This window comes from Oncorhynchus kisutch, linkage group LG13 (assembly GCF_002021735.2).
Source record: "Oncorhynchus kisutch isolate 150728-3 linkage group LG13, Okis_V2, whole genome shotgun sequence".
NCBI lineage: Eukaryota > Metazoa > Chordata > Actinopteri > Salmoniformes > Salmonidae > Oncorhynchus > Oncorhynchus kisutch.
The window spans coordinates 53,994,266-54,018,424 of record NC_034186.2 but is presented as its reverse complement, the minus strand read 5'-3'; the positions used below and the strand labels follow the sequence as shown (position 1 = coordinate 54,018,424).

Genomic DNA, 24,159 nt, shown 5'->3' with positions numbered 1-24,159 from the left:
GAGTTTGCAACGTTTTAGACTGATCCAATGAACCATTGCATTTCTGTTCAAAATGTTGTATGAAGACAGAACAAATGTGCCTAATTTGTTTATTCATAACTTTTCATGTTCAAAACTGTGCACTCTCCTCAAACAATAGCATGCTATTATTTTACTGTAATAGCTACTGTAAATTGGACATTGCAGTTAGATTAACAAGAATTTAAGCTTTCTGCCAATATCAGATATGTCTATGTCCTGGGAAATTTACTTGTCACTTACAACCTCATGCTAATCGCATTAGCCTACATTAGCTCAACCGTCCCGCAGGGGACCCACCGATCCTGAAAAAGTTTTTAATGTGGGGATTCAGGTTCTCTGTAGAGAAAACTCAGACAGTGTTTCATTTTGCGAGGAGGAAGGTGGGAGATAAGATATGCTTGAGGTTATATGGGAGAAACTTGGAGAGGGCGGGAGTCTTCAGGTTCCTTGGGGTATACTTTGACACTTAACTCAACCTGGGCAGAACACATTGAGAGAGTGGTGTGAAAGTGTAAGAAGGTGCAAAATGTGATGCGCTGTCTGATGGGGAAGGAGTGGGGGACAGGGCATTCCTCATTGAGGACCATGTAGACTACTGTTCAAAAGTTTGGGGTCAATTAAAAATGTCCTTGTTTTTTAAAGAAAAGCAATTTTTTGTCCATTAAAATAACATCAACTTGATCAGAAATACAGTGTAGACATTGTTAATGATGTAAATTACTATTGTAGCTGGAAACGGCAGAATTTTTATGGAATATCTACATTATCAGCAACCATCACTCCTGTGTTTTAATTGTGTTAGCTAATCCAAGTTCATAATTTTAAAAGGCTAATTGATCATTAGAAAACCCTTTTGCAATTATGTTAGCACAGCTGAAAACTGTTGTTCTGATTAAAGAAGCAATACAACTCTTTAGACTAGTTGAATATCTGGGGTATCAGCATTTGTTGTTTCGATTACAGGCTCCAAATGGCCAGAAACAAGGAACTTTCTTCTGAAAATGAAGGCTATTCCATACGAGAAATTGCCAAGAAACTGAAGATCTTGTACAACGCTGTGCACTACTCCCTTCAAAGAACAGCGCAAACTGGCTCTAACCAGAATATAAAGAGGAGTGGGAGGCCCTGGTGAAACCTGAGCAAGAGGACAAGTACTTTAGGGTGGTTAGGTTGAGAAACAAGTACTCAACTGGCAGCTTCATTAAATAGTCCCCGCAAAACACCAGTCTCAACGTCAACAGTGAAGAGGTGACTCCGGGATGCTGGCCTTCTAGGCAGAGTTGCAAAGAAAAAGACACATCTCAGACTGGCCAATGAAAATAAAAGATTAAGATGGGCAAAAGAACGCAGACACTGGACAGAGGAACTCTGCCTAGAAGGCCAGCATCCCGGAGTCGCCTCTTCACTGTTGAAGTTAAGACTGGTGTTCCCGCCCTCATCGACACCTACAGCACCCGATGCCATAGGAAGGCCAAAAAGATCATCAAGGACATCAACCACCCGAGCTACTGCCTGTTCACCCCGCTATCATCCAGAAGGTGAGGTCAGTACAGGTGCATCAAAACTGGGACCGGGAGACTGAAAAACATCTTCTATCTCAAGGCCATCAGACTGCTAAACAGCCATCACTAGCAAATCAGAGGTGGCTGCCTATAGACAAAGATTAGGAATCACTGGCCACTTTTAGAAATGGATCACTAGCCACTTTAATAATGTTCCGTATCTAGCATTTCTCATCTCAGATGTACAGTATAAACTGCACTCCACACTATTCTAGGTATCTTAGTCACTTTTTAATTGCGTTTACATATTGCATCACCCATTTCATATGTACAGTATATACCCTATTGTATTCTATACTACACCACTGACTGTTAAACAGCCATCTCCTGCACATCAGAGGCTGCTGCTGCTGGAATCACTGGCCACTCTAAGGAAACTAAACACTAGCCACTTTAATAATGTCTCCGTATCTTGCGATACTCATCTCATATGTATATACTGTACTGTATACTATGCCACTGTATCGTAGTCCAATGCCACTCTGACATATATGTATGTATTCTTGATCCATTCTTTACTTAGATGTACGTGTATTTTGGGTAGATGTTACGAAACTGTTAGATATCACTTGTTAGATATTACTGCACTGTCGGAGCTAGAAGCACAAGCATTTCGCTACACCCGCAATAACATCTGCTAAACACGTGTATGTGACCAATACATTTGATTTGAGTATAGCGTATGGTTCGGCAGCCCAGACCTCATTGGAAAGGACAGATGTCATACAGAGGCAAGGATTGGGGCATTTCGGACCTCCCCAGTGGCTGCACTACAGGTGGAGATGGGGGATATGCCATTGCAGATTAGGAGACAGCAGCTGGTAATGAATTATTGGGTCAACCTATAGGGACATGGGGTGTCTCCTCCTGCGAAAGGGATTTGACAGGCATGCTGGGAACATGAGCGAATACACAACATGAGCTTTGGGTGGGTAATAACCAGGCAAAGGAGATGGGACTGTACAGAAGGGAGTTTAGTCCAACGGTAACTGTTCCTGTAAATCCACCACGGCTACTCGCACCTCCAGTAGTTGATCTAGAAGTGTTGGAGAGACTAGACAAGACCTGCTTTACGAGGTACAACAAACCCATGGCAGGATTAGAAAAATGGGTAAACAGATGCGACTTACTTTGGGTCCCAGCCCATGTGGCGGTGGAAGGGAACGAGGCAGTTGATGTACTGGCTAAACAAACCCTTATTAGTTGGGATGTTGATGTTGTAGTTTCAATGAGCAAAGCAGAGGCAAAAAGCCTGATATGGACAGTGGATGGTGCAGAGATGGCAGGAGCAGTGGAATAGAGATACTAAGGGAAGGCATTTATTTAAAGTACAGAGGAAAGTTGGGGAGGGGAGGACGGCAGGAAGGGACAGGAGAGAGGAGGCTATTTTTTTTATACAATATTAAGGGTGGGACACAGCCGGTTGAATAAGACCTTAAATGTGATAGGAAAGTATTCAACAGGAAAATGTGATTATTGCCAGGAAACAGAGAGCATGGAGCATGTCTTGCTACAATGTGGGTCAGAGGGAAAGAGAGAGGGAATCAGAGGGAAGGAGAGAGGGAATCAGAGGGAAAGAGAGAGGGAATCAGAGGGAAAGAGAGAGGGAATCAGAGGGAAAGAGAGAGGGAATCAGAGGGAAAGAGAGAGGCTGAGATGTAGTGTGAAGGAAAAGGGATACAGAAAATTAGTTTAAATAGTATATTGAGTAGAACGTCATTAGATTTAGTCTAAAATATTTGGTTATCTATTTAGTTTCTCCCTGACTCTGGCACACACTCCAGTACAGTAGGTGACGGTAATGCATCATCATAAGGTTGGATGCCAATCGCTGATAAACCACATCAAAGAAGAAAATATTTTGCCACCAGATGGCACTGTTTTAAAAGCAACCATCTGGTCCACTCAGTCAATTCAATTCATTTGACTTTATTGACATGGCAAGTTCATTATTACTTACATTGTCAAAGTATACATATCGAAAAATAAAATAAAACTATATATTTATATATAATATATATATATATATATATATATTTATATATAAATAAATGGTGGGATCAACAGCAATAATAATAGTAGTAGTGGACATGGGATTACCATTAACAACAACTACAACAACAATATTCATGAGAACAACAATATATTAAAGCAATGGTAGTAGACCCGTGTCAACAAGACTGAGATATATGACCTGACGTGGTATTAAAGACAAAACAAAACAAGAGGGGAAATATTATCGACATTACTTTGCACTTTTCACTGGCTGTCCCTCAGGTTGTGGCTGGAGGACACATATTTGTCTGCCAAAACTGCACATTTTGGCTTTTCACCCAATAAATATTAGATTTTTTTCTTCATCTTTTATAGTTTAAAATTCTTTGTATTGAATTATAATTTTGGGAAAGAAATATTCTCTTAGGTCTGAGTATTTGTCACAGTGTAATAGGAAATGCAGCTCTGTCTCTACCTGTCCCCTGGAGCAGAGTGAGCACAGCCTGTCCTCTCTGGGCAGCCAGGTTTGTCTGTGGCGACCAGTCTCTATAGCCAGACTGTGCTCAGTCCCTTGTCAGTCAAGACAAACACTACCCTCCTCCTTTTCACGTTTCGTCCAATGAGCAGGGATGTTCTCCTTTGTTGTCAAACGTGCACTGACCGCGGAACTGAGCGAATCGGTGGGACAGGCTATCAACTTGAGTTTGCTTACCAATAAGGTTATTTGTTGCTTTTATTTTATTTGAACATATTTGTAAACTTGTTTTTTTAATAAAGGTAATCGCACGGTTGCCCTTGCACCACTTAGCTACGTTAGAGTTGAGTCGGTAGATAACGAAAAGCAGGATAGAGGCCTAACGTTACCGCTTTACAGTCATGTTGTGGTAACTTTAGCAGCAGCTAGCATGACTCTTCAAATCAAATCAAATCATAGTCATACTGTAGTAACTGTAGTAAGTTAGCTCTTATGTGCTAGTGTTGCTACCTAATTGGGTCAAACTTTAGCAATCTTTTTAGTTTGTGCTCCTTTGGGCCCGTTTTTAAGTAGCATTTCTCTTGAAAATATGCTATAAAGAGCTAGTGAACTAACGTTAGCTCGCTTCTAAGCTAGCGTGCAATCGGGTGTTCATGACTGTGACGCTAGCTAGCTATCATTAGTATTAGTCCGAAAATCGGTCCCTGCCCTGGGACTCAGCATTGAATGAGCTTGACTCAAAACACTCCACACTAGGGCCAAGTTTAGTAGGTCGAACGATGCAGATAGAATTGATCTGACATGATTCCTTATTTTACATGTCAGTGAATATTTTCCCTACTGAATGTGCCCAGGTTAGCCTACAGTAGCCGACTATTTGAGGGTAACGTTAATTGGCTACCTAAATAGCTACATAGTGAAGTAGTAGCCAAGTGTCCAAAGTCATGATTATCTGACAATGGCATGGAGTGTCCTAGTGCCCAGCCAAGGAAGGTTAGTACTATGTAGCTAGCTAGGCTATTTGTAAGTACTGCTGTGTCTCCCTTAATACTCTCTCTCCAAATAGCACAGCATATCAAATACAAATAGGTTAGATCTCAAATAATACATTCTCAGTGCTTTTAGTAGGGCCAATTTCATATTCATATTAAGCCAGGCCCATTTAATGATGTAAAATAATCATCTGCGTCTCTGACTAGCTTTGACCAGAAGGGTGTTTTTCAAAACACTTGCCTACACATCAGTTTATGAGAGTGAAAATTGAATTACTGACTTGGAGTCTTGCCACAAGGGCTATTCATATGATTGTTTGGTTAGACAGAGCTCCAGGCATACATTAATAAAGTATTAAAGTTGTCTTGCTATTTAAAAAAAAAGTTGATCAGCCTCTCAAATGTAAGATATGCAGTATTAACTGTTCATTGAAGGCCAACTATTTTATTCAAGACATTCTGTCTCTTTTTTTCCCTTTCCTATCTTCCCCCTTTCTCTCACGCTCTTGCATTATCTGTCATTACTTCTCTTATCCTAATTTTGTCTTTCTCCTACTCACTTCTGTTTGCCTTCTGTCCTTTTAGCTCCTGCACATACTCTCACTCTGTCTTTCTCTCTCTCTCAGATGGAGGTAGAGCAGCTCCTCTCTCTCTCAGGCCCGGCGTTGGCCCAGGCCATAAGCTCTCTGCTGGAGACACCAGGCCTCTACGTGTTCTCAGACATCCTTGAGCTGCCCAACGTCAGAGAGGTAACACACACACTCACATGTAAGCACACTCACAAACAAGCACACCGTCACAGCCATTATCAAGGCACAGCTCTCACAGGAGGTGGTATAGCTAGAGACCATAACAAGCCCCCTCTATCTGTCCCCCACCACCCACCTTCTCCTCTACCCCAAGCTGGAGACAGGCCCGCACGCACCAGTGTATCAGCTACTCAACCTCTTCGCCTATGGAACCTACTGTGACTATAAAGGTATGACAGTGGCAGGCAGCGCTGCTGTGTAAAGAAGTCATCTAATATCCCTGGAGCTGTTTTATTATTAGCAGTATTTCTCTCCCCGCCAATTGGCCCTGCAGGCCAGGCTTCCCATCACGGTTGTAGGTTGTCACAGCCCCCTGTAATTTAGAGAGTCAACCACAATACTTTTTTTGATCCTATACAGGAGCCAAGTGACAATTTATTTGCACGACAGAGGTTGCGTCCCCAATAACCTCCTTTCTCTAGAAGTATGCACTTGTTCACTTTCCTTTGTGGATTTGGAATTAAATAACTGGTATATGGAAACTCCCTCTAGCATTCCTGGTGAAAAAATGGGGTCCCCAGAAATTCTGTTTGGAAAAAATGGGGTCCCCGCTGAAACAGTTGACTACCATTGCTCTAGCCTGCCTATACCAATCCAATGCTTATACATTTATGGGAAGTAATGACACTTCAGGAGGAAGGAGAGATTATTGGGACTCAACCAGGGACAGACTTAACTCAGGCATTTTGTTAGACATTCATATTGGTTGTAATTGGTTGCATTGTCACAAACTGCCAAATGAAATCATGGATATCCTTTGAAATACCTGAATATGTAAAGGACTTGTCATTCTTTAGCAACACATTTAGTAACAAGACTTAATAAGAGACAAGCAAAAACGGAAGAGAGAAATACAAATCTTTTTATGTGAACACATCGTATTCACTTCATAGTGCTTTTTAGAATTGCAAAATGGAGCACTGAGGAAAAACTGTCAATACTCAAGTTTTTTTTAAAGCAACCACATACGCAGGCAACACACACTCAAATGATTTTTCATTGTATTCCCTTGTGGATTTTAAAAGGCAGCAGCAGTTTCTGCCTGGACAGAGCCTGTACCCCTGTGTTTGTCATGATGTGTCCCTTTCTGTTGCTCTCTCGCTGTCTGTTTCTTTTCCTTGTCTGTTTGTGGTATGTTATTCTTTCAGAGAGGGCAGCCTCTCTCCCAGAGTTGACCCCAGCTCAGAGGAATAAACTCCGTCACCTCTCCATCATCAGTCTGGCATCCAATCTCAAGGTAGAGTACCACCCATTCATCTGGTTTTAAATTCCTTACTCTGCTAGCTTTAGTACGCTCAATGTGGGTCACTCACATTATAATTATGGAAATAGTTGACAATGATATGTAATATAATGATAGCCATCATCCGTTTGCCATTTAATCTGAAGGTAACGCTCTCTAGACTTATCTTGTCTAGTTTTTCTGTTTATTTTGTTATTAAAGAATTGCAGGTCAAATAATAATTCTGTGCAGTTTTTCCATGGACTCCAATAGCCTACCTACAATTGTATTCCTACCAATACTCAGCAAGCTTCAGTACCAAAAATAGCAAGTAATTCACTCAACTTTGATTTTAATGATGTGGTTATGAGACAACTTGCTTTGTAACTTTGACACATTAACAAGATACATTACTCTGTGTTGTGAAGGACTTTATTAAGAGCCTGTCTGTGATGTGATCTGACTTTATTTATATCACATAGATGAGAATGATAGCAGCTGAGAATTAAATCATTATGAGATACTGTGTTAAGTATCCTGTCCTTTCTTCTTTGAGCTCTCTGTCTCTTTATGTATTTGTTGCTCTCTGCTGTCTATTCATCTAACTCTAAGATTGGCTCTCTCACCACCTCATTTCAACCCTATCCCCATTTCATATTTTTTCTCCCTCCCCCGTCTCTCTTTCTACCTTGCTTTATGCCCATCTCTCATTCTCTCCACTCTCTCTAATAAATAATTTATTGATTCATTTCTCTCTTTCTCTATTACTCTCCCTTCTCTATTTCTCGTCTCGTCTTTCTGTCTTATTTTTTTATATTGTCATAGTATAAGTATGCCACATTGAATGTCTGTATGGGCACACCTTAACGCAAAGATTCACCCATTAAAATGTTATATCGTTATATCTCTGAGCAATGTTCTATTGGTTCCCGGGGTCATTTCATGTTTTCATGTGTATCTGAGTTATTTGGCCGGCTGTATTTCTGTGCTTTAACGGTGAATCGCTCAGATACACATGAAAACATGAAATGACCCCGGGAATCGACAGAACATTGCTCAGAGATGGACAAAAACATTCCAAATGGGTGAATCTATCCTTGAATTGCCGAATAAAGACTTGCTAAAGCCCCCATGCAGTCTTTGTCATTTTATTTTTAAATCATCACTATATGTCTAATAAATCACTTTTTATTAAAAGAAAATAACTACAAAATATATTTGTAAGAAACTAAACTAATTTTCACAATTTCTGACCAAATAGTATGGAAATATATAAATAAATAAAAGTTATATCCAATTTTTTCTTGCACTGCCCCTTTAAAACTCAACACTCCCCTCCTCTCTCTGGTAGCTATTTTGATGTAATGGTTTTGTAAATTTATATTGACCCGCCCTCCCTTCCGCTACCCCTCTCTTTTACCTTTCCATTCCTCACTCGTACATCATCTCTTCTCTCTCCTCACTGAAGTAATAAAGAGCATCTCAAATTCAACATCTTTCTCTCTCTGTGCCAGGTAACTTCTGTTGACCCAACATAGTAGAATTTGACGTTCTTTCTTGCCCTCTGTCCCCACCACCCTCACTCAACTCCCTCCTCACTGACATCATAAAGAGCATTTCAAATTCAACATCTTTCTCTCTCTCTCTCTCCCTGTGCCTGTTCACTTCTATTGACCCAACATAATAGAATTTGACATTCTCTGTCTCCCTCTTCCCCCAGTGCCTGCCCTACTCTCTGCTCCTGCAGCAGCTGGAGCTGAAGAACGTGCGGGAGCTGGAGGACCTGCTGATTGAGGCGGTCTACTGTGACATCATTCAGGGCAAGCTGGACCAGAGGAACCAGCAGGTGGAGGTGGACTGCAGCGTGGGCCGAGACCTGGGGCCCAACGAGCTGCCTAACATAGCAAACACACTGCAGGAGTGGTTAGTTAGTGATATGTATGTGCGAAAGAGCCGTGCATGTGCCAGAGTTTTGAGTCAATTCCATTTAAATTCAGGAAGTAAACTGAACCCCCCCCCCCAAAAAAAAAAAAAAAAAACCAACAACATGGAATTGGAAGTGCAATTTCAGTTTACCTCATGAATAGACTCCAACCCAGGTGTGTGTGTATAGGACAAGGTTAAACTTTATTTATAGAACACATTTCTTACAGTGGATGAATAATAATGACCAATACGATTTCTAAATGAGACAAATTAAAATAGTAAAACAATAAAATAAAAACAGTGGACATGATAGATACAATAAATGATGTATAGAATGGGATAAAAATAGATAGTATGATCAGTCATATCAGTGTCTAAATAATTATCTGTCTCTCTCTCAGGTGTTCAGGATGTGAGGCGGTCTTGTGTGGGATCGAGGAGCAGGTAACCAGAGCCAACCAATACAGAGAGAGCCAGCTGAAGGTCAAAGTTCAGGTGGAGACAGAGGTTAGTACCAGTAGCCACTTTTCTCGGTACCGTCAAAGATCATCTATTATATTGACAAGATAGTCAAGTGACAGCTCTAACAATGGAAATACATGTCCTCAAAGATGGAAGGCAGGCAGGAGGCGGCGAGATCTGGTGGGTCTATTCTAGCTAATGAGGCACAACTCTGTTATAAAGTCGTTTTGCTACTTGCTGAAATGGCACGTGCATCCACTTATATCATTGCATTCGCAAACAACTTAACCAATACAATAGCACATTAGCAATTAAATGTTTTGTTGACCAAATTTGACACCCATTAATCTCAATGCAAAAATTCCTCACTTCGTTGTCTTATTTTCGTGGACAGGTTTTGGCTGGAGTAAACCCTCTCGCTTCTCTTCTTCCTCTCTGGTAGAGGTGAAGCCATAAGCAAAACGTATACTCATTACTCAATGACCTAATTCAGTGTCCAATTTAGAGCTCTGTCCAGTGTCTTTATTTAGGCTGTAGGCCAGAGGTGGCTTTTCTGTCCTCTGAGTCAGTCTTCTCCAGCTTGAGGTAGAAGTTACTCTCCAACCTCTTCTTATTAGAAATAATAACAACACCTTAAGCTTTTCACACTACTGAGCCAAACCAGTGCCAAGCCAAGCTGTATTGGGCTGGCCTGGTTACACATCCACCATAGCTGCTGGAAAGGACCTTGTGAGAAGAAAATATCCAAGACAGCCCAGTACATTCCGAGTCGGCCTTAGTTTGAATCAGGCACTTCTGTTCTGTCCTAAACTTCATTAGTTTACCTTTCCTTCACACTCTCAGGTGTCAAACCTCCAGAAAACGCTAAAGGCCAGCTCCGCCTCCCCGTCGTCCGGCCCCGCCGCTGCTGGAGCCGCATCCAATCAGGATGCAGACCAGCCGGCCGAGCCACGAGACCCCGCCTCCTCTCAGGAACCACGGCAACCAGGCAAGAAGAGTTCAAAGGTCAAAGGGTAAGTAAGGTGATGTTCCTTAGGTCAATCCCATATTTTAATTGTTTGTGTGTCTATTTTTTTGGGATAGGCGTTACCATTTGATGTTGGTGGGCTATCCTCAGGGTCATGTTCTTTAGGGCAAGCAACAGAAACCATTTTTTAAACATTTCGCATCAAACAAAAAAATATAAGTCCAGGTAATACCTGTTTCAGTCCTAGGTGTCTTATGAACATGACCTCGTCCTTCCAGGGTCACGGCAGAGGTGTGGTTCAAGCCGAGGCAAGAATAAACATTTGTGTGTATTTTCAAAAACATTCCAATCACTTCAGACGAATTCAAACGGCACGGAATCGATTATGCAACCACTGGATTTCATGTCATTTCGCAGAATCTTCAACTCGAACACAGTAATATTTTGGTTGTTTGTACAACAAACATCCATTTAAACGCCAGCTGCCAGTGGAAGTGGGAACAGTGACTGTGTGTGTGTCTGCATAGCGTATCTTCATTAGCCTGAGAGGCTGTGCTTTGTAGTGGTACTCACAGTGGTACCAGTGGCCCTCTCTCTTCTGGGCCAATTACAACACTAATTCCTTATCTGTCCTGGATTTTTTTTTTATGTCACTGAAGTGAGTAAAAAAAGATAAATAAAAAAAGCTTCAGGTGTTAAAAGGAAATGTTTATTTTTTATTACATGAGTTTTTCTGTTCCAGTTAAACGAGTGATTATAATTTTGACAATTAAAGAAAAATGTAGAGATGATTTAAGATTCTTGGTGGCATTGGACTTTATTCACTGAAAACAGTTTAACTGGAGATTTGGATTGCCTCACATGAAAAGCATTCACAGTATCTACTGTTAACCACCTTCTTGTGGTAGGAGTAGTACAGTAATAGTCATTTGTTTGCCAACATTGTAATTTAAACATCCCTGCAATAATATGTGGCGTAATGAGTTGAACCAAAGGCCATCATAAGCAAACCTTGTTCATAACGGTGTTGTGTTACAACTATCATACAACTTGAACTAAAATAGCCAGGAATTTATTTGCTTGATTTGAGAAATTGGCAATACAAAGCACGTTCAATGAGTTAGCCAGTCCCCCCCCCCCCCCAGAATATTTAGGCAAGTTAGCTGGCTAACTGAATTATCCATCGCCCTATACTACGAATCTGGTTTGAGAAATTAGCAAGGTAACTTTGGTCAACTCTGGGTTCAACTCGGGATAACCGGTGACATGAATGTGGCTATATTTCTATAGCAAAGAATCCTTCAGAACTAACCTGCTCTGGGACAGACTAGGGCTAACTCTTTTTATTTGAATATAGTGTCTGAGCCGCGAGTTAAGAATCAATGAAATCAGATTGCCTCCCCCTGTAAATATTGCGTCGTCATCCTCTTCATTTGAGGAAGACGACTCATTTAAATATTTTATTAATCAAATGTTTTTTTTGTGTACATTTTTTTGAAATGTTGAAAGACGTAGCACATTACACATTTAGTAATGACAGAATGCATTTGAAACATCACGCACGGTAAAACATTTGTACGACTTAATCAAAATATGTTATCGATAGTAACGTTAGTGGGTAAAAGGCGCTTGTTCTTTGACGAGCACACCAAAGACGCCATTCCGATATGTGATAAAAGAAAAACGGTACTTCTAACAGCCCATTTCCCACCATAGCCTGCTGAATTTGCAAGATAACCTTTCTTTCATTCTGATTTCGGGCACAAATGAAAATGTGACACCGACTGGCCCATGGATTTACGTGTTAGCATTGTCACCGACTGGCCCATGGATTTACGTGTTAGCATTGTCACCGACTGGCCCATGGATTTACGTGTTAGCATTGTCACCGACTGGCCCATGGATTTACGTGTTAGCATTGTCACCGACTGGCCCATGGATTTACGTGTTAGCATTGTCACCGACTGGCCCATGGATTTACGTGTTAGCATTGTCACCGACTGGCCCATGGATTTACGTGTTAGCATTGTCACCGACTGGCTCATGGATTTACGTGTTAGCATTGTCACCGACTGGCCCATGGATTTACGTGTTAGCATTGTCTTTGTAAAGAGTTCACCGTTCGAAATGAACACGCAGTTACAAGCTCAGCACGAGTAAGCGGCGGGTGTACGATCAATATCCACCTTGCACCTTCGTAAAATGAATAAAGGCCTGAGCTGGAATGTGAAGCTAACTGAAGCTGAGTAGATCTAGCTTGCATCGTAGTATTACCCCTCCTACAGGATGCGAACAGGTGACTGACGTTTCGACGTCAAGCTGACATCTTCCTCATACCCCTCTTCTGTTTAGTGAAGACAGGCGTGTATTGATCAGCCTTTAAAAGCCGTTTGAAGTGGGGACTGTGAACATGCGCTACCTGTTATATAATATGCTGGTCTGCTCCTACCTGTAGATTTGATTCAGACTGCATGAAATGAGAGGGGATACAGAGACGGGGAGATGGAGGGTGGGGTCGGGCTTCATACCCACATTGGGTTGGTGTATGTGTGCTGCATGCGGTGGTCTTACACGCTAGACCAGCCGCAGTCATTCATATATTAGTAAAAAAAAAAAAAAAGTGATTTAGGGGACCCCCACACACACACTGACATGCAGGGATCAATCATCTAGCGTATTGTTTCTCGGTCCTGGGGACCCCCAAGGGGTGAATATTCCGTTTTTGTGCCCTAGCACTATACAGCGGATTCAAATAATCAAAGCTTACTGATGAGTTTGGGAAACACTGATCTAGCGCGAGGTGCCGCGTGTGAAATGACCTCGGAGCAGAGCGACAATCTGCCTTCAGTAGAAATTCCACTTTGATACACGCCTACGTCTATTGGAGAGCGGTGTTTATCTGCTGCAACGTGAAGAGATACCCGGACTTGAGAAGAAACGGCTGCTTGTTGGAGACGTCATTTTAGGGTAATGTAATAACTGTTGTCTGTTTTTGTTTGGTCTCAGGCTCCGTGGAAGTGGGAAGATCTGGTCCAAGTCCAACTGAAGGCAGAGATGCAGAAAGACCCGGAACACCCCCACTGATCCACTGTCAGATGGATGGACAGACACATAGACCCACACAGACTCATAGACTGATAATGTGACCAATGCACAGACAACACACTAAGATTTACACACACATCCATGCACGCGCATACACACACACACACACTGTATATGTGTGTATGTCTGTATATATGTATATACAGACACTGAGTCAGACAGACATACTTGCAGTGTCTGACACCCATTCTGATAGGTGTGTACACACAACCAAACAGACGGACTATCTGCACTGTGTATATACACAGACCCAAACCCATTCTAACATGTACACAGAGAGACAGAGAGAGACAGACCGAGTATAATCTTCTCTGGGCAGAGTTTCGCTGCTGTGTGTATTATCAGGAGAAGCAGAGTCACAAGCAGTGAAACTGAATGTGTGTATTTGATGTGTGTACTCTGTGTTACACTATTTGTTTGTTTGTATTTTTTTCTTCTGAGGGTTGAGTTGAGACGTATAAAATCAGGATATTAATTGTTGGTAATAAATTGAACCCCCTCTATTCATTTAGTCTCTGTTTTTTTGGGCATACTTCAAAGTGCAATTGGAGGTTGCATCACTAGCTAAATGTTAACTCACAGAAGGGGGATATCTGTGTTAGGTCAGACCCTTAATTAGGTTATCCCCAAAGAGACTAATATATTAGAGCGCTGGAACTACCCTTGTGATCAGTCGGCTTGGTTACACACACTCTCTCAGCCTCATTTTCTCTGCCACATACACACATCAGACATGAATGCCCTATGTGTGTCTATTTGATATCGGTATATTTTGCCCAAAGCTTCTATTTCACCGTCAAAATTGCCTGTCGGAATTGTCTGCCCTCCCTCCCCCCCAATCACACGCTCAATCCTGTCTCTTTTTCGCTCGCTCGCTTTCTTTCTCTCTCCTCCGCCTCCCTCTGTTTTCTCTAAAAACCCTCTCTCCCTATCCTGCATGACGTTAATGGTAGCTATTAACTCCCATGGAACCCACAGAGAGAGAGAGAAATGGGGGATGGAGAGACAGGGAAATGATCCTATTCCGTTTTAACCCCATTTCCACTTCCCAACTTTTTTTCTCCCCCTTTCCGTCCCTCTCTATAAATAGCCGTGTTAATTTCAGTCAGTGTGATTGAGCTTTACTGTTTGACAGTTTGCTCGGTTCCTACCAGATGGGAGCTGTGAGTTTTAGCAGCTGTACACCTAGGTGGCGAAGTGGTCTAAGGCACTGCATCTCATTGCAAGAGGCGTCACTGCAGTCCCTGGTTCGAATCCTGCATCACATCCGGACGTGATTGGGAGTCCCATAGGGTGGCGCACAATTGGCCCAGCATCTGCTGTTGTAAATTTGTTCTTAACTAACTTGCCTAGTTAAATAAAGGTTACGTGTGTTTATGTGGCTGTGAGGGATACTTTGTGCGTAAAACTTCAGATGTGACTTTGCATGTGTATACCTAACTGTGTGTCCTTCCTTAAACACACAGACTACGGAGCTCTACAGCGTCTGCTGGTTGGACTCATAATCAGCCAGTAGTTAACTTTGGAGTGGACTTCAGCCAATCAATTACTTTGATTGATCATTAAAATGCCCAGAGGAAATGAAAAAGCAACAGCAGACACTGTCCTCTGTCTCTCTCACACCGCAGCTTCTAATACTTCCAGTAAATGTAGGATTTTCTATGGGTATGTCTCAACAGTGTAAAGTGGTTTGCTCTCCTGTATCTTATTACAGATTCGAAAGCACATTAGTTTAGGATGATGTAGTGTAGACCTGACATGACCTAGGATAAAATAGAGAAGAAGAGAGATTGTCATGATCAGGAAGTATAACTGCACCAGTGCCATATATTTATATTTTAATACATGGCTCTGATCTGCACTAGAAGCCAAATGGAACTCGCAGTTAATGGATTTGAATGACACAATTAGAACACATGGCTCCCATGTGAATTTCCTGGTCTCTTTTATGACAATCTCTCTTCTCCTTCTCATCATAAAGTTTAGTACAGATGCTAGGTTGGAGATAATGGTTAAGACATAATAATTGTAATATCCCATATGTCTTTGCATAAATGAGGTAGGATTCTAAACGAAGGGATCGGGGATGCTAGTTAGCAACAGCACCTGTCCCATGAATCTGTTTCTTTTTCACAAGTCTCCTCGTGGAATTATTAGGTTGTCATAACCTGGGTATCTTCAACCTAGGACGGATGAAGGAAAGGAGGCAACTCAGGCCAGTTGAGATATATCCATTGTTCTCCTGTAAGGCTGACCCAAAGCCACTGGCCAGTAAAGTCCAGTCGGATACCGTGGTAAAACACCAGTGTTGAATTTTTATTGTTTTTCCATCATACAGTGGAACCACACGTCTACAGGTATGCTACTGAGAACCAAGGAACACTAGACTGCAGAACGACACGAGTCACGTATGATGTCACAACACTATGTGTACTAGTGTAGTGGAAGTCCAGAGGGTCATTTCTCAAAGCTGGTGGAAGAGTTGGACAGGTAAATTACCCTAACATCCTACAGTAAACACTAGTGTAAGCTTTGAAGTCTGAAGAATTTTGATAGAAACAACAGATGATGGTAATATGACTCATTAATTCTGGACTGAATCATTTATACCCATTATGTTAACCTGCAACCACCATTGATTGTACCACATGTATCGTTTGATTGTACTGATTGCAATATATGCAAACATGTATTGCACATTGTTTACACCACTATTGTCATATACAACAAGGATAACTTCCCGCAAGTTCCCTGGTTTTCCAGAAATCCCAGTTGGGAAATTCCTGTATTTCCTTCCCTCCTAATTCCAGGAATCTTCCAACCGGGATTGGCTGAAAAACCTGGGAGTTTTGGGAAAAGTACAGAATTTCACAACCCTATATTAGAGCAGTACTATATAAAACACTGCTCATCCCCATGCTCCAGAGACAAAATAACACGCTCACAAAGGCACAACAAAGAGAACCGGCAAAGAAGCGAGAAAATTAAAGGAACAAATGAAGAGAATAATTTCGGGAATTAAAAAAACACCCAGAAAAGACATTGCGAATGTGGAAGCTGCAGTGGGCCTATTTGCATTCCAAGCTTCCAAGCGGGAGTAAACAGCGATTTTTGGACCGTGACGTGTTAAGCACATTGGCTACTGGCGAAAACATTGCCAACCAGCTTTGTGAAATACCCCCTTCAGTCCTAGGAAACAGAGATCGTTTTAACCCTTCACCAGCTAGCTGAACACCCATATTTCAGTTTCAGATAACACACATATTTCACGTTCAACTAAGTTTCAACAACCAAGTCCACTATTTCATCATAGTTCAAGGTTCAGCTACACAAGATAGCTGTATGAATATTCCAAAATATTCCCCATATAGCTATGCGGTTTTGGCACCGGCGGGAATGAAACGTTCTATTGATATCTAACACTGTTTGCTTGTGAATTAGTCAAAGCGGATAAAGCAGAGGGAGCTGTACATGTGTTGCTGCTACAGCCCGGGGCAGTACAGACAACGGAATATAAAACAGAGCGGAAGGCTCGGTCGGTCGACAGTGACAGAGAGCCATAGGAAAGTGGAGAACAGAGGCGTGGGAGGATGGCAGCAGGAAGGAAGGGATGAGATTGGGCTTTTCTCCGTCAGGAAGAAGGGATGGAGGGAAAAAGAGGTTTTGCCATGGCTGGATACCTGGTTTCCTGATGTTCATTTTCACAGTCAAAGATAAATAGAAGAACGCGGTGGGCCACGGCGGGCACACCCTCCGGCGGTGTTGACGTTTCCCGTCGCATCCCGTAGAAAAGCCTCAGAGGTTCACCACGGGGATCCTGACGGAGAGAGAGAGAGGGAGAGAGAGAGAGAGAGAGAGAGAGGGGGGGGGCAGAGGAAAAGGGTTAAGGGACAGGAGAAGGGTAGAACTGTATAAAGGGTTAAGGGACAGGAGAAGGGTAGAACTGGAAAAGGGTTAAGGGACAGGAGAAGGGTAGAACTGTATAAAGGGTTAAGGGACAGGAGAAGGGTAGACCTGTATAAAGGGTTAAGGGACAGGAGAAGGGTAGAACTGGAAAAAGGGTAAAGGGACAAGAGAAGGGTAGAACTGGAAAAAGGGTTAAGGGACAGGAGAAGGGTAGAACTGGAAAAAGGGTTAAGGGACAGGAGAAGGGTAGAACTGTATAAAGGGTTAAGGGACAGGAGAAGGGTAGAACTGTATAAAGGGTTAAGGGACAGGAGAAGGGTAGAACTGTATAAAGTGTTAAGGGACAGGAGAAGGGTAGAACTGGAAAAAGGGTTAAGGGACAAGAGAAGGGTAGAACTGTATAAAGGGTTAAGGGACAGGAGAAGGGTAGAACTGGAAAAGGGTTAAGGGACAGGAGAAGGGTAGAACTGTATAAAGGGTTAAGGGACAGGAGAAGGGTAGAACTGTATAAAGGGTTAAGGGACAGGAGAAGGGTAGACCTGTATAAAGGGTTAAGGGACAGGAGAAGGGTAGAACTGTATAAAGGGTTAAGGGACAGGAGAAGGGTAGAACTGGAAAAGGGTTAAGGGACAGGAGAAGGGTAGAACTGTATAAAGGGTTAAGGGACAGGAGAAGGGTAGAACTGTATAAAGGGTTAAGGGACAGGAGAAGGGTAGACCTGTATAAAGGGTTAAGGGACAGGAGAAGGGTAGAACTGTATAAAGGGTTAAGGGACAGGAGAAGGGTAGAACTGTATAAAGGGTTAAGGGACAGGAGAAGGGTAGAACTGGAAAAAGGGTTAAGGGACAGGAGAAGGGTAGAACTGGAAAAAGGGTTAAGGGACAGGAGAAGGGTAGAACTGGAAAAAGGGTTAAGGGACAGGAGAAGGGTAGAACTGTATAAAGGGTTAAGGGACAGGAGAAGTGTAGAACTGGAAAAGGGAGGAGGAGAGGGAAAATAGCACTTCTAGAATTAGAACATAATACGTTATTAGTATTATATAACACTAGAGTAGGGAGACTTTGGAGTAGGGGAAAGAACTAGAGTAGGGAGACTTTGGAGTAGGGGAAAGAAAACTAGAGTAGGGAGACTTTGGAGTAGGTGAAAGAAAACTAGAGTAGGGAGACTTTGGAGTAGGTGAAAGAAAACTAGAGTAGGGAGACTTTGGAGTAGGTGAAATAACTAGAGTAGGGAGAATTTGGAGTAGGGGAAAGAAAACTAGAGTAGGGGAAAGAAAGAGAGAAAAGTGGAACTGGAGCGGGAGTGGGGGGTAGAAAGGACAAGAAGGAGAGGAGAAACGAGGAGAACTGGAGTAGAGTCCAATTATCCTGATTGAAATTAACTTTAAATCCCCGGCTATAAAAACATCATTTCATGGGTTGTGCGCTCACTGCTTCCAGAGCTGTGTGACTCATAGGAGAGGAAGTTCTGAAACACACATACATCTCACATCCATAACACTTCAGGCCTGTGTACTCCACAGAGACTAACACTGACGCCTGATTATGCACATATACCATTATGATGCTCATACACCACACTGGGAGAGGGAGCAAGCACTCCTTGACACATCATCCACTCCCTGACAAACACACACACACACATGCATCCACACATATATCCATGCAAACATAAATTGATTCAGACACAAAAGCGCGCACACACACACACACAAATCAATGTACTAACAACTCCACACAAATACACACAAACACTCTCCCTCTCTCTCCAGTGAGCTGGTGAGGCGACTCATTACCTCTCCCTGTCGGTAAAGGAGGGGGTGCCGTGCAGCGTCTGCCGGCTGTCCTCCAGAGCCAGGGAACGAGGGAGGGCGAGAGAGAGGGGGGGGGGCCACGCCACGGGAAAGCGGGGGCGGGTGCTGGGAACAGCTGCGGTCGTAACTGGCAGAGAGAGAGAGAGACGGAGTAAAAGAGAGAGATGGAGAGCGAGACTGAGTGAGAGGAAAAGAGGGAATGACATGGGCATTTAACAGCGGAGAACACATTACAACGCCTCTGAGAGAGAGTTAATGCACTCATTTGACTCATTAAAGCGCTGTCAGACGAGAGGGAGAAGAGGAGAGAGGTTGCAAGAAAGGGAGGGAGAGAAAGAGTGTGGTGGTCGAGGTTGAAATAGCGGGTAGAGAGAGAGAAAGAGGGTAAAGAGGTGAAGGAAACAGATGGTGTGAGAGAGGTAAAGGGGAAGGGGAAGGGAGATACCTAGTCAGTTGTACAACTGAATGCCTTCAACTGAAATGTGTCTTCTGAATTTAACCCAACCCCTCTGAATCAGGGAGGTGCGGGGGGGTGCCTTAAATCGACATCCACGTCTTTGGCGCCCGGGGAACAGTGGGTTAACTACCTTGCTCAGGGGCAGAACGGCAGACTTTGACCTTGTCAGCTCTGGGATTCGATCCAGCAACCTTTTGGGTTACTGGCCCAACCACTAGGCTATCTTCCCGAAATGGGGATCGGGGGGGGGGGAGAAATGAAAAGGAAGAAAGGGGGAGTGATGAAAAGAGAGCGTGAGAAGAAGGGGATACAGGGCTGATGTGGGGAAACATTATTCCAATCACGTGTATGAGCTATGATGTTGTTGGCACAGTGAGAGTCACAGGTACACCATACACAGCTCTTTGGAGCACTCACACACACAACAAAGACTTTTTCACAGCCACACACTGTAGATCACAGACATGCAGTTCCAGTCATGTAAACTATTCACATATGCATGTGTGTGTGTACACACACACACACACACACACACACACATGGTGAAACGTTCTCCAACATCGATTGCTTTTCCATTATCACAATCAACAGAATTCTATTCAATTCTATACGGTCTCGTCTCTATTCAATCCCCTACTTTTCTCCGTCAAACACCTATTCCATTCCCACTGTAACCTTCCCTCCATTCCTCACCACAATTTACCCAATATGTACATTCACAGTCATACTGAAACTGCAACAAAAGCCCACACTTACACAAGACAGAGAGAGAGAGAGATACTCTTGCTCCAATTAAGCACCTCAACAACACTTGTTTCCAGCACACACAATTTCAACCAGCCTACAGCGGAGACAGAGAGAGAGAGAGATAGCGGGAGAGAGAAAGAAGAAAAAAGGAGAGAGGGAGAGGGAGGGAGCGACAGAGAGAGATGGGGCTTATCGTGTATCGGCACACAGTGAGCAGAGGGATTATCTGAGGATCTGGAGCTGGCCCGGGCAGTGCTGGGACTAATAGGAGACTGGGGAAGAAGATAAGAATACTGTGTGACGATCAAGGATCAACCAGAACCCAGTATTACTGAAAGGTGATGAAGCTAAATGAAAGTAAAGGATGAAGAATGGGGATGAGAGAGAGAGGAGGGGGGGGGGGTTGAAAAGAGAGAGAGGAGACAGGAAGGAGAGAGAGAGAGGAGGCGGGGTTGAAAAGAGAGAGAGGAGGGGGGGTTGAAAAGAGAGAGGAAGGGGGGGGTTGAAAAGAGAGAGGAAGGGGGGGGTTGAAAAGAGAGAGAGGAGGGGGGGGTTGAAAAGAGAGAGGAAGGGGGGGGTTGAAAAGAGAGAGGAAGGGGGGGTTGAAAAGAGAGAGGGGGGGTTGAAAAGAGAGAGAGGAGGGGGTGGGGGGTTGAAAAGAGAGAGAGGAGAGGGGGGGGTTGAAAAGAGAGAGAGGAGAGGGGGGGGGGGGTTGAAAAGAGAGAGAGGAGGGGGGAGGTTGAAAAGAGAGAGAGGAGGGGGGAGGTTGAAAAGAGAGAGAGGAGGGGGGAGGTTGAAAAGAGAGAGAAAGGAGACAGGAAGGAGAGAGACAGAATGACAGAAGGTAAGAAAATAAAGCAGGGGAAAGAGACAAAAAGAGGGCAAGTCAGAGAAAGAGATGGAGAGAAATGGGAGAATAGGAGGAGTGAAAGAGTGAGAGAGCAGGTGGGAAGAAGAGACCTCCATTGTCAAACAACAGAAGCGAACAGCACGAGCCCTCCTCCACATTCCAGAGGTCAGAGTTTTCATTTCACGTTAGAGTATGCACAACGCACACCCAGCTGATTTTATAGGTGAATGATACATCAAAGATGATATGAAAACAAGAGAACACAGCGTCAACCCGAAGTGGTTGAAATTGCACCACCTTCAACCTCTGAAAGCCTTTAAACATTGGGAAGGTATTTTCATCCGCTGTCTACAGTAGATCCGAGTTTTACCATTCCCATGTTCAAACAAATAACACTGTTGAAGGTCCCTGATGTACATAACAACTATGTTTCAGAGAAGGGGTAGAAAGAAAAAGAAGGGGGGGTGGGATTCTTACCAGAGTTTGGCTGTTATGATGACAGCAGTCAGGATGAGCAGAGAGGAGATGGTCACTGTGACGTAAAACTGAGGGTCCACTGGAGAACACACACACACACGCACACACGTACACACACGCACACACACACAAGTTACCGTTCACATGGTTGGAAATCAGCACAATAGAAGCACAATAGAAGAAAACCAGTGTCATGTGCATTAGAGCACGTAACGGAAAACACTTTGAAATGTTTTGCAACCAAAAACAAAAATGTGCGTATCTTATTGGACAAGTCCAGGTAGACCATCCCTGTTTCAGTCATTTCTCTTCCGTTTGGTGCCTTATGAATATAACCCAGGTCAACTGCAATGATGTAAGAAAAAAACACAACTCTGCTTTTCGAGAATTCCCATACTGTCAGTAAAGAAACTCAAAGGAGAATGAGCCGATGAAGTCATCCATTCCATTGCTTGGTGTGTGATGTCACCCATTTCCTTTTGGTGTGTTTTTGTGAGTTCAGAAAACTCTATTAAGCATTCTCCACCACCAAGACACAGCCATCCATCCACACAAAGCCAGCCCAGTGGGAATTGAAGTTACTCCCTGATGCCCTCAGAGTTCTTCTGATGTCTTTGTTCCAAAACACTCTATTCTCATGCCCACCAACACAAATCCTTTCTTTCTTTAATCTTTACTGATTTCTATGGTGCCCACCTTCCTCAGGCTCTCTCTCCTCCGCCTCACTTCCTCCATCCTCCACTCCCTCTGCGTCCGGGGCCTCCAGCAGATCCAGGGGCTCCTGGGGCAAAACGCTGCCCGGTGCACTCTGATGATGCAGCCAGGCCTCAGCGGTTGTCGTGGGGACTTCGTGGCCATGGTGGTACAGGTCCACTTCCTGGCTGGACAGGAAGTGATGCGTCTCGTCCTCCAGGGCTAGTGTGGGGCCCCAGTCCACGGACCAAATAGGGGTGGGTGTGACCTGTCCTGTGATGGACAGCTGGGCTGAGAAGGCCTCCACCTGCCCCTCGCCCTCATTGTCACGGTTACAGGTTGAGGGTCGCGTCACCGCGGCAACCAGGAGAAAGAAAAGGCAGCGGTGGGTGGTCAGTCGTTTGACAGGAGAGATGGAGCTGAGAGAGAAAGAGAGAGAGAGAAGAAAGGAAGGAAGGAGAAAAGAAGAGAAAGACAGAGGGAGAAATAAAGAGAAGCAGAAAGAAAAGGGAGGCAGAATGAGAAATAGAGCACGATTAACACTACAAATGCATTGTCCACCGTCTAACTGGACTCCTCATGCAACATGCATACAACCAGAGGGTCTGACTCTGTGTCCGTCTAAACATCCGCTCACTCTCTCCATCTTACCATCTCTCCATCGCTTCGTTCTGTTCACTGAGCCCCAACTCCTCCGATCATCTCTCTCTCTGGGAGGAGAGAAGAAAAAGAAAAGAGAGGAAGAGCGAAAGAGAGAGAGAGAAAAAGAGGGAGGGTTCACTTCTCTTCTGACACTGACTGATATTGAAAATGTAAACAGACACTCATAGACGGCAGTACAGGAATACACACACCTCTCTCTCTCTCTCTCTCTCTCTCTCCTGGGCAGTGGCACTCCTGGCTGTCCAAAATGAGCGCTTAATTTTGCCACATGCTTATACAGTTCGCACATCAGACATGCAAGCACACCGCTGTGCACAAAACATTCATCATACGCATTCATGGGGCTAATGTCCCATAAGGTGGTACTTTTAGCTCCAGAAAGATTGACTTCATATCTACTACCACTGTCACTCAGTCAACCAGACAGGAACACACACTCTCTCTCTCTCTCTCACACACCCACCAGCAGACAACTCACTGTCACACAAGCACGCACACAACATTCACTCAGACAGATATCAGTTAACATGCCTACCTCTGGCTGAAGAGAGAGGGAATGAGGGAGACAGTGAGAAAGGGGGAGATATAGAGAGCGAGTAGGAAAAGGCATTGGTTGCCTTAGCGACAGAGACATGTAGAGTCAGAGAGAGAGAGAGAGCGAGGAGGAGGACGGAGGGAGACTGTAGGAAAGATTGAAATGCTAATTATGCTTTTAACTCGCTCAATTAAAAGGACAGCAAAAAAATGAAATGTACTTGAGGACGGAAATAATGAAGATACAGAAGATGGCGTTAATATTCTCATTTTGGGGGCAGAGGAAAAAAGTATTCTGTTATGTTCAGAAAACACTGATACAAGCCAGAGAGTGGCGAGACAGAGAGGTGGAGGAAAATCAATATACATTAATTTACACAAGGACAGGTTGAGTGGGGTGATAAACAGAATAACTAGTGTTCATAATAAATGAGGTGCCACCACAGGGATACACAATATGAAGGAGAAATATTTGGAGGCAGG

At 43.5% G+C, this 24,159-nt stretch overlaps 2 protein-coding genes across 3 annotated transcripts; one reads left to right on the top strand and one right to left on the bottom strand.

Moving 5' to 3' along the window:
• The first annotated feature begins 4,174 nt into the window (after positions 1 to 4,174).
• LOC109902187 (COP9 constitutive photomorphogenic homolog subunit 7A) lies at positions 4,175 to 14,043 on the top strand. Of its 2 annotated transcripts, none has more exons than XM_020498328.2 (8): positions 4,175 to 4,297; positions 5,672 to 5,794; positions 5,949 to 6,024; positions 7,003 to 7,091; positions 8,797 to 8,999; positions 9,404 to 9,509; positions 10,308 to 10,477; positions 13,438 to 14,043. In XM_020498328.2, exons 1-8 carry the CDS (start codon positions 4,208 to 4,210, stop codon positions 13,475 to 13,477), a joined length of 897 nt encoding a protein of 298 aa, XP_020353917.2. In that variant the 5' UTR covers positions 4,175 to 4,207; the 3' UTR covers positions 13,478 to 14,043. The 2 variants fall into 2 exon arrangements, with proteins under 2 accessions (XP_020353917.2, XP_020353918.1); XM_020498329.2 differs by having other exon boundaries at positions 4,192 to 4,297; positions 5,631 to 5,794.
• LOC109901494 (PILR alpha-associated neural protein) lies at positions 13,906 to 24,059 on the bottom strand. Its single transcript, XM_020497494.2, has 6 exons — positions 23,678 to 24,059; positions 23,131 to 23,189; positions 22,483 to 22,898; positions 21,787 to 21,865; positions 19,238 to 19,382; positions 13,906 to 17,353 (listed from the first exon to the last, which is right to left on the bottom strand). Exons 2-6 carry the CDS (start codon positions 23,139 to 23,141, stop codon positions 17,168 to 17,170), a joined length of 837 nt encoding a protein of 278 aa, XP_020353083.2. The 5' UTR covers positions 23,142 to 23,189; positions 23,678 to 24,059; the 3' UTR covers positions 13,906 to 17,167.
• Between the last annotated feature and the right edge of the window lie 100 nt (positions 24,060 to 24,159).